This window comes from Rhipicephalus microplus, chromosome X, assembly GCF_043290135.1.
Source record: "Rhipicephalus microplus isolate Deutch F79 chromosome X, USDA_Rmic, whole genome shotgun sequence".
Taxonomy (NCBI): domain Eukaryota; kingdom Metazoa; phylum Arthropoda; class Arachnida; order Ixodida; family Ixodidae; genus Rhipicephalus; species Rhipicephalus microplus.
Genome location: NC_134710.1, coordinates 506,350,946 through 506,362,178, shown reverse-complemented (window position 1 = coordinate 506,362,178; position 11,233 = coordinate 506,350,946). Strand labels below are relative to the sequence as shown.

At 47.0% G+C, this 11,233-nt stretch overlaps 1 protein-coding gene across 3 annotated transcripts in view; it reads right to left on the bottom strand.

Annotated features, from left to right (window-relative positions):
* Window positions 1-11,233, bottom strand: part of bou (glycosylphosphatidylinositol anchored membrane protein boudin) — a 59,703-nt gene that overhangs the window by 23,231 nt on the left and 25,239 nt on the right. For 2 of the 3 annotated variants that reach the window (XM_075881066.1, XM_037412938.2), the window contains exon 2: window positions 2-148. In XM_075881066.1, coding sequence (XP_075737181.1) covers window positions 2-148 — 147 coding nt within the window. The remainder of the gene's footprint in view (window position 1; window positions 149-11,233) is intronic. The other variant, XM_075881068.1, reaches the window with a different exon arrangement.

The window sequence follows — 11,233 nt, the reverse complement described above, 5'->3', positions numbered from 1 at the left end:
CCCCCATACATGCCTGTGGCCTTGATGCAGTAGTTGGCCTCGTACAGGTTGTCACAACTTGTTGGCTCTGGTGAATTGTTATGGTCCCACAGCTCGGAGCAGTGAAGGTGTTGATTGGAATCACACTGGTGGCAATAAACGGCTTCAACTGGAACATAGTAAATACACACAATAACTAATGCAGAGCTTCACACTTCCTTTCACTCATGCACACATGTGAACTGAGCAGTAGCTATTGCTTCATTTGTGCAAACCATCTATGTACCTACTTGATGCGTGTCCAATGTACTCAAAGTTGCCAGCAACAAATGTTGGCAAATGAAGATCACCTCCACAGAGCTTCAATATATGCCCATAGATTTACCCATTTCAATTTCACCCATAACTACCTGCTGCTTTCAAAAGAGAATATTAGGCATTCACTCTGTTTCACTGCCTATATAAAGCTCTCAAGTTCAATCCGTGGTTGGGATCCAGAGTCCTGGCAACTAACGACACATGCCAGGCTCTGACGAGTGGGCATCCAGCCCCCTTTTTTTCGAAGAGGGGGATAATGGTGATGACTGGAGAGATGCCAATAATAAATTCATGTTCATACCAGTGAGCCCATTTCTTTTCTAAACACAAAGCGTTCAAAAACACTTCTTGAGGGTAGATCAATGGTTGCACATAGTGAGGAGGGTTTTTCTGTGCAGTCATCAATGCGTGGCTGGAAACACTCCTAATGTTCTTTAACGTTGTATTGGTCCTAATATATGTGATTTCCTTAGGAATATGAAGAGAGCAGTAATGCAGCTCTGCAACAGTTCTGGTTGTATACAAACTGAACAAAATTTTTTTACCCTATAGCATGCCTGTCAGCTTTGTGTATTCTAACAGTGAAGCTCTGTTTGCACTGATTATAACATGCATAAATGCCAACTCGCCCACTTCCTTTCCTTACTCCACAGCAGATCAACCACAGCTGGGAAGGAAGATATAACAAGTTTTACAAGTGCCATATGCCACTGTGAGCAGAAGTTTGAGGGAGGCAGGGGATGTCACACACACCTGCAGGATCCACTCCACGTGGGACTAACAGTAAGATTCGTGCAAAAGGTGTTGGCCACTTATTGAATCGTCCCGTCCTGATTCTTATCATGGTTGCACCTAGACTTACTTGGAACAGTGCTTGGTGGGCATGCTTATGCCAGAACCGGACATCAAGCATAACAACTATGAAACATCGTTTGTCACTGCCAGCTTTCTCACTATGTCGCAAGTACTCCCGTCTTTGCCTTTTTTCCATGAGATCTACCGTCTTCCATCTATCCCTACGTATTGAGTTCATTACACCTCCCACTCATCATTCATCTGACACTGATCACAAACATAAGGTTAAAGGTTCTTTTTTCAACACAAACGCATTTTCTTCTTGCTCCTTCATACCGTTCACATCCAACGATTGGAACCAACTACACAGTGACATTGTTTCCATCTCTGATCACTCCCTTTTGTGTCATTCATTATAAGCTCACCTGCTTTGTGATAGCTCTCCATAGTCACATGATGTATTTCTACTTCCTACAGCTTTTTATTTTTTTGACATGTTTTGAGATGCCAGCATTATATTATTTCCTTTCTTTTTTTTTCAGCAGTTTTCTCATGTTCACATTCTGCCGCTAGTACAGTAAAGTTTTGTCTCCAGAGTTCTTCTTTTTATGCTTCTGTTTTGTTGTTTCATCAAGTAGAGATTTTATTTCTGTTGGCTTTGATACTTGTATAATATCGCATGTCTTGTTTCTTTGTTTTTAAACTTTTATATATTGTGACCCGCTTCCTTCTGTAATGCTTCAGCGATGGGGGGTAATGAAAATATATAAATAAATAAAGTTCTAAGCCTAAAAATGGTGCAGCTTGGGCAAGAATTTGACAATCTTGGCTAAACATTTTTGGGCTGAGATGATCATTTTCAGCGACAGTTGTAAAAGCCTATTCATTAGCAGTAGTGTTACTGCATGGAAACTATGGGTAGCTCTTGATTGGTGATGTGGCTATCCAGCAGCTCTTCCCATCACTCCACTGCGGGTGGCACGGCTGTGATACCCCGAGATGTGATATAGTCTGGCTTTGACTGAACACCGTCAGCTGTGAGGAGCCAAAAGATGAATTTTACTGAAAGTATACAAATTGCCTCAAATAAAGGCGCTCTCTCTGTGTATATATAACGTGCAGTAGGGTGGGAAGTAGGTTTTCCTACTTCCCATCCTGAAGCAGCCTAAAGCAGCTGCATTTTCGATGAAGGCGAAAATGCTGTAGGCCTGTGTGCTCAGATTTGGGTGCACGTACAAGAACCCCAGGTGGTCGATATTTCCGGAGCCCTTCACTACGGTGTCTCTCATAATCATATGGTGGTATTGGTTTAGTATGGCCGAATGATATTTCACAGGTGAGAGGGTGTTCAGCTCACATACCCCTCCAGGGCAACACTACTCATCGTCCCGTTTCTCGCCAGCCTCATGTCACCAGAGGTCTATATGATCGGATGCAGAATCAGGGGGAATGTGTGTACTGGGATACTCGCCAGTGTGCTCATCGTTCTTGACCCGTAGGAGAGCCACCCTCAGAGTGGAAGCCCTGCTCGATCTCCTCGGATCTGAGGTGTCCCACTCTGAGGGTGGCTCTCCTACGGGTCAAGAACGATTTGACATATTCGTAGAATCTGACTCCGAGGCCGAGCTCAACAATCGACCGCAACACGAAAGAGTGAGTAACATTGTTGAAGGCTTTCTCTAAGTCGAGGCCAAAAATGGCCCGCATGCCTTGAGTGTTGCAGTCGATGACTTGGTGCTTGAGCAGCTTTATAGCGTCTTGTGTCAAAAGCTTGGCCCGAAAAGCAATCATGGTGCGCGGGTAGAGCCCATTATCTTCCAGGTACCGAGCCAACCTATTGAGTACCACATGCTCGGCTACCTTGCCCACGCAGGACGTGAGCGAAATGGGGCGCATGTTGTCCAAGTTGGGTGGCCTCCCCGGCTTGGGAATGAGCACGGTGCATGCGACCTTCCACGGGTCGGGGAGCTGGCGTCGCCACTCTTCCATGCCTTGTTGATTACTTCGGTGACGTAGTCGATCACCGGTCGTCCAGGTTGCACAGAGTCTTATAAATTATGCCGTCGGCGCCCGCGGCAGACCTTCCATTGAGCGTGTGGAGCGCCTGCCGAACCTATTCGTGGCATATCTCGGCGTCCAGTTCAGTGTTGGTCGGTCCCGAGTGCTCGGGGTACGTTGTTGCGGGGTTCAAGTCGACAGGGAGGTACTTCTGCACCAGATGCTTCAAAACCTCCTCTTGTGAAGAGGAGTGCTTGGCTTCGTGCACGGCTCGTGCTAGTATGTTCCGCTGGTTAGTTTTGGTGCTGGTCTTGTTGAGCAGGTGCTTGAGCAGGTTCTATGTCTTGAGATTATGCATCTGGCCGTCTACAGAGTTGCACACCTCACTCCACCGCTGCTCAACTAAAAATGACACTGCGGCTCTCAAGAATCGCTGCAGATTATCGCTTATATGTCACGGGGTCGTGACGTGGCCGAAGACAGGAAACTTCGTGTTGGGATTTAACTGTTTATTTGGGCAAACCTGTGCCCGGTAAACCGAAAGTCCAATTACAGCAGCAGTCTCGCACAGATAGCAGTCTCGGACTGATAGCGGCGAACGGAGCGTCGGCCTTCGATCAACAACTGACAAGCGGCGAAGCGCGTCGGCATTTATACTCTTGCCGTCGAATGTTCTAGCGTTATCGCTGGCGGTGACGTAAGTTCCAGAACAATCTGTACCGTTCGCACAGTGGGCGTGATCTTATCGAAATGATCTACTACAGTCCGGAACCTTCTCGAAAACTGCAGGCGCGGTTTGCGCTGAGAATCGTGTGGTGTTTTGGGACGATAACAAAAACTTGGGAAATGGAATGTGGCATTGCCCCCCTCTGAAAAAGGCATCGTCCCGATGCTTACTCTAAAAATTAAGGTACAATAATAATGCAAGAAAGTACAATGAATAAATTACGATACAACAATAATACAAAAAAAACCACTGTTTCAGTTTGTTAACGCACATGAAACGGCTTGAGGCGCGCGACATGGACGACTTCAGGTCGCGATCGGCGTCGTTGAGAGTTCGTGATGCCGTCGGGGACAACCTCGTAATCAAGTGGGCCGAGACGTCGAACCACCCTGTACGGTCCGAAATACCGTCGCAGAAACTTTTCATTTAGTCCACGTCGGCGTATCGGCGTCCACACCCAAACACGTTCACCGGGCTGGTATTCCACGAAGCGTCGTCGAAGGTTTTAACGATGGCTGTCGGTCGTCTGCTAATTCTTGATACGGAGACGCGCAAGTTGTCGGGCTTCTTCGGCGCGTTGAAGGTACTCGCTCACATCGAGGTTTTCTTCGTCGGTGACGTTGGGTAACATGGCATCGAGCGTCGTTGCCGGGCTCCTTCCGTAGACCAATTTGTATGGAGATAGCTGCGTCGTCTCCTGCACCGCCGTGTTGTATGCGAAGGTCACATGCGGAACAATAGCGTCCCACGTCTTGTGTTCGTCATCGACGTACATTGACAGCATGTCGGCGATCGTCTTGTTAAGCCGCTCGGTGAGGCCGTTGGTCTGTGGGTGGTACGCTGTCGTCCGGCGGTGGTTTGTTTGGCTGTATGCCAAGATCGCTTGAGTTAAGTCGGCAGTGAATGCCGTTCCTCTGTCAGTGATAAGGACCTCCGGGGCGCCGTGACGTAGGACGATATTTTCGACGAAGAACTTAGCTACCTCGGATGCACTGCTTTTTGGCAGGGCTTTTGTCTTAGCGTAGCGGGTGAGGTAGTCGGTAGCTACCACGATCCACTTGTTTCCGAAAGCCGACGTCGGGAACGGCCCCAGTAGGTCCATACCAATCTGCTGGAAAGGTCGGCAAGGTGGATCAATTGGCTGCAGAAGTCCCGCTAGCCTTGTCGGCGGTGTCTTGCGTCGCTGACAGTCCCGGCATGTCCTCACTTAACGAGTGACGTTGGTAGTAAGATGTGGCCAGTAGTATCTATCTTGTATCCTCGCGAGCGTGCGAGAAACACTGAGGTGCCCTGCCGTCGGATCGTCGTGCAGGGCCTGCAGGAGTTCTGGTCGCAGAGCTGAAGGCACCACAAGGAGGTACTTAGCTCGAAGCGGTGAAAAGTTTTTCTTAGTTTGCTTTTGTAGAAGACCGTTTCGTAGAAAGAACAACGCAAGCGCGCGCTTGAATACCTTCAGGACTTCGGCGGTCTTGCCTTCGAGGTATTTTATTAGGGCCTTAAGTTCCGGGTCGGCCCGCTGTCGTTCAGCGAAGTTGTCGATAGTTATCGTTCCCAAGAAGTAGTCGTCATCCGGGTCGTCGGGTAGCGGTTGGTCGACAGGCGCACGAGAGAGACAGTCGGCGTCGGAGTGTTTTTTTGCCGGACTTGTAAATGACAGTAATGTCATATTCTTGAAATCTCAGGCTCCATCGTGCGAGGCGACCTGAAGGGTCCTTCAAGGTGGCTAGCCAACACAAGACGTGGTGGTCGCTCACAACTTCGAAGGGCCTGCCGTAGAGGTGGGGGCGAAATTTCGACGTAGCCCAGATGATGGCGAGGCACTCCTTTTCTGTTGTGGAGTAATTTGCTTCTGCTTTGGATAGCGATCGGCTGGCGTAACTAATAACCCTTTCAAGTCCGTCAGCCCTCTGCACAAGATTGGGGCCAAGACCTACGCTGCTTGCGTCAGTATGTATTTCTGTCTCGGCGAATTCGTCGAAATGGGCAAGTAACGGAGGCGTCTGGAGGCGATGTTTAAGCTTCCAGACGCTGTTCTAGCGTTATCGCTGGCAGTGGCGTAGGTTCCAGAAGAATCTGTACCGTTCGCACAGTGGGCGTGATCTTATCGAAATGATCTGTTACAGTCCGGAACCTTCTCGAAAACTGCAGGCACGATTTGCGCTGAGAATCGTGGGGGGTTTTGGGACGATAACAAAAACTTGGGAAATGAAACGTGGCAATATGTAGTGGCTTGCGCTACCTAGTGACGGCACTCCTATCGAATTTCTCAAGTCAAGGTAAAGCATTGAGTGAAGGAATGTTCTAGAATAGGGGGGTGAGTCATTACTTTTGTTTACAAGTCCATAAAAATGTATTCTGACGCTTACTGGCTGCCTCGTGCTTCCATCTACCCACCATGACAGGGAGATCAAGAAAATGATTGCTTCTTGGGAATTATAAGTGCCGATGACTTCATCGAATGACAGCAAGCCGACCCGGAACTTGTGGAATACCTCTAACGCAAGACCATTGTTTTGAAGGTATTCAAGAGAGGAGTGGCGTCGTTTTCTTAGAGAAACAAACTTTTAAAGAAAAACTTCTCGCCATTTTGAGCCACAAAGGTTCTGGAAGCTTTGCATGACGACCTGACCATTGGACACATAAAATTTTCTCGCACGCTCTCAAAGATATAAGAAAACGATTACTGGCCTCATCTCACTGTCGATGTCAGCCATCACATACCTACATACTTGCAAAGACTTAGCAATGGAAGACACCGTCCGCTGCCTGTAATGCTTGTAATTTTTTGTATATTTGTAGTTTAGATTTTTTTTCTGGGTGAAGGGGCCAGTCAAGCTGTGAAATGAAGCTTTTTTCCCTTTGCACCAAACCACGTATACATTGTATTTTCGTGTACTTGTCACGTGGTTGAATAAACTCAAACTCAAACTTAAACCGTCAACCAGACCATGCGGTCTTCCGCAACCTATCAAACCATCTTTCCAATAGTTCACGCAAACCTATTGGACTTACGGCGGCAATTCTTAACATCAACTGCCGGATATTAATGTATCAATATAACTACCTACTACTTCACCCGCTATTCCAAAACAACGACCCTGCCCAAAGGCAGTGCCGCCAAAAAATAATATCTGGGGTTAAATTTTCTGAAAACCACACATTGTTATAAAAGGCTCTAATGGAGGGTCCAGTAATTTCAACCACCTAGGATTCTTTAACAGCACCTAAATCTAAGTAGACAGCCCTCGGGCATTTCTGCCTCTATCAAAAATGCGCCCACGACGGCTGGCATTCAATCCCATGACCTGCAGGTCAGCAGTTGAGTGGCATAACCACCAGGCCATTGGGGCAGGTGCAGTGCCTCCGAGGTAGCCGAGTTCTCCGTTGAGAACATCGCCCTACGTCGATACGTGTTTTTCGTCTATGAGAAACCACTCTGTCTCCAAGGGGACTTTCTCACAGCTTTGCCATCTAGCACTATGACCTCAGACGCCACCGACTTCGACGCACCATCGCCGCCTAACACAAGTCACGTGCAGCCCACAAGGCAAGCATACCTTTTGTGTTCAAGGAGCTAGCACCATGCACGCACACTTTCCTCTGCGACAACACCGTATGCCAGCCTTTAGAGCCACCTTACAGTGGACCCTAACTATTTGTCCATCCAGATGACAAGAACTTCACTCTGCGCCTGAACGGGAACGACGTCCGCATCTCGATTGACCAACTCAAGCCCGCATACATCACTGCAAACAAACCGGGCAGAGCCACTCCGTCCACAGCCGCCGACGTCGCAGCCCGCTTCTTTCACGACATGCTCTGAACATCTGGTACGCCTCCCAAATATCTACAGACCCTAAGGGCTCTGCACTCCGAGGCAGAGTGATGTGGCTACTACTGCGCACAAACCTGCACAGCATTCGCCTCGTCACTGGTTAGCCTGGCATGACACGACCACTTGCTGCAACACGCTTCTGATAATGGACAGCGCCACCGCAGCTTCACCAGAGGCTAACGTCACCACTGGTGGCTATAAAACTCAAGCTGCCAAGCTCGGTTTCCTCCTTGCTTCTCTGAACGCAGCGGTGGCATACTCGCCTCGCTGCTACTACCACATTCAGGAAACAGAGTAAGCCCTATAGGCACCGGGCACGAGGCGAGTTTGGACTGGTGGTGCCTCTGTTAGTGGCACTGGGCAACTAGTGGCATGTGGGTGCCGGAGTGGACGCAGGCGCTTGCTGCGGGGCTAGATGTTGCTTTCGTTTCATTGTGCTGCCGTTGCTTGTCTCATGCGCTGCAAAAATCTACGTCAGGTATATAAAGAATGATGATTACATTACCTGCTAAAATATCAAGACTGGTGAAGCATCACACACACAAAAAAAAAACAGGAGCAGGCAAGAACTACAACGGAGAAACAAGTACAATCAATGAAACATCGAGTACAAAAAAAAAGGTGAAAACAGAATGAGAGATGTATGCTTTCTCTTTTTTTTTCTTTTTTTTTTTTCAACGTTAGGGGACAATGTTAACACGTACGCTGACCCGCAGATCACGGGATCGAATCTCGGCTGCGGCAGCTGCATTTTCGATGGAGGCGAAAATGCTGTAGGCCTGTGTGCTCAGATTTGGGTGCACGTTCAAGAACCCCAGGTGGTTGATTTTTCCGGAGCCCTTCACTACGGTGTCTCTCATAATTATATGGTGCTATTGGGACGTTAAACCCCACACATCAATCAAATCAAACCAATCAATGTTAATGTGTAGACACAATATCAAGTAAAAAATCGCGAGATCGAAGTCCGGTTACAGCGGCTGCATTTTATATGGAGGCGAATATGTCTGAGGCCCGTGTACTTAGATTTAGGTGCAGGTGCGTGTTAAAGAACCCCAGGTGGTCAAATATTTTGGAGCCCTCCACTATGACATCTCTCAAAATCATGTCATGGTTTTGAGACATTAAACCCCTGATATTATTATTAGACACCATAACAAAGCATTAGGAAAGATTCGGCTGGTCCCACACATTGTGGATCAGCTTTATGCGAAGCAGTCAGCAAGTCTATGCTGCCCTTATTAGCTTTGAGTGAACTATAATGAAGCGAATCGACGTGTTTTTGTAGGTGGAGTAGTTGTGCGGACATAGTGGGCTTGCCAGCCATGCCGACTACATTGACGTTTGAAGGGTAACTTATCGCTCGACGTAATGACATTAAAATACGTCATTTATTGCAACAAGGCACACGCTACGGTGCAATTAACGTTTCGTGTGTGATGTTGTGAATTCTATACGTACCATTCAACAGAGTGTTTCTTCGGAGTCGTACAACTCCCGATATTAGCTTGCCGAGTCATATTAGCACATATTTTTATACGACGGCTATAAAAGCAGAGCCAACATGTACTGCAAGCAGAATCGACATTAAGCTGACATGGCGCCTGTATCACAAGATTAGCTTCACATAAGTAATGTTTATTACCTTACCTTACCATAAAATTAGAAAGTAAGCACTGCAACCACTACTGACGTTGGTTACACCCGGCATCTTCTTACACATAGGGTTTTTTCAAAAGCAGCTTCAAGACCGGGCTTGGCTCCTCTGATGTAGAATACTTAATTGCCACTAAGAATGCCTAAGTTCAGTTCCTTCTGGTACCCTTATTTCTATTCCCGCAGCCCGTATACACGCTACACATGGCGGTAGGAAATGGTTTCATGACGTACAAGCCAAGATTTTTCGCGCTACTCATGTCACAACCAGATAGCCATGTTCTTGATACGCTAAAACACCTAGGCAATATTGGTCAATACCATTTCGCTCAAAAAGGCGACCACTAGAGCACCTATCAATTTCAGGGTCTAGATAAACAGACACGTAGATAGAAACGCTCGAAGTGTACAAGGTTCGCTAAGAAATGCTTCGCAGTGAAAATGTAAATGAAAATGGTGAGCTATTCCTGCTAAGCTTGTCGCATTGAGCGTCACATGCAGGGTGCATTTGCAACACAATTTACACTTGCTGTCACCTTTGCATTCCGTAATTTAACGCATGTGGCCTGCTTTCCCTAAAGCAGACACACAAAGCGTACGTCAGCTGGTCAAGCCTTGAAAGCGACCGCACAATATAACTGGCATCACCATGGGTTCACTTCAGCCATCAGGACTCGCCGTTCCTCCAGAAGCGGTATGAACAACAGTGTAAAACAGCAAGTTCGGTAGTTATAATGCAAAATTGTTTACAATAATTCTCCAGGTCGGTCTCACTTGCAGCCCCGAAAGGGAAGAAGGCATCATGCCCTCTCTAACCAGACTGTCAACGTAAACAAACGCCTGAAAGCACAGCACTACACAAAGCTGAGTTGCTTGATGCTCTGACGATGCTTCTTGTTGTGAAAACACAAAAGGGACACATATCATCCTTTCCAGATGATTTGGCGACTGCTAAACGCTGGTACTCCCACAAACAGCTGCCCGAGTTTTCTGGAAACTCGACGGCAGGCTCGGTTATCTGAACACATGTCAGACAGTTGACCGCTTTGTGCATTGTCAAAAAAACGCGGTTGCTTCTCTTTGCTTGGGCGATAAAGACAACAGCCTACAGCTTCGGACTGTTCAAAACAAAACACTCCTGCTACTCTACGAATGCGATTCCGAAAGCACCAGGGTCTTTTCTGCGTTGTCTATTTCACATGCCAGTGGTGCCCCTGCCGCTGCTCGAAGCGCTTTTCGGGAGGAGAGCAGCTGACGCCATATACGATGGCCGCCCAGTGCCTATACCTGCCATGTACTTTAGGTGAAGTTTATATACTTTTTTCTCTATAACCATGAGAGTTATAAAAATTATTTTATCATTATTGTGATCATAAGACATTCCTCTTCTTACTGAAGCTGGTTTAGCACTAAAGTTGTAATGCTCGTTTTTGTCAATTTTGTTTTACTTTAGGTAACTAATTATCACATGATAATAGCAATTTTATATCATGTTGCAGAAGAGCACTTACTCACTAGCACTTTGAGTTGGGCGAGTTCGTAAATACTCGCATAAGCTTCAGCGCGAATTTGACGAAGACAAAGAAGCCACACAGCGCTTGTCTGTGTGTCTCCCTTGTCTGCATCAAATTTGCAATTACTCCCACAACAGTAATTCTCCTTCAGCGAATTCCCTAGTATGACATCCAAATACTGACCAAAATCTATGATTCTAGATACCATGGTTGGTGAGATAAAGAAAAATAGGTATAAAAAAACGTTTTGCAATAATCGCACTTTATGTGAAAAATGTGCATTGTTGCAAAAGTACAACGACATAACCGCAAATTGACGGGCCCGTTCCCTAGACACCAGCCAAATACTCATCACCAAGATCGTTTTTTTTTTTTTCCGTGTCGAAACATCCTGCCTGGCCAGCCTCCTTC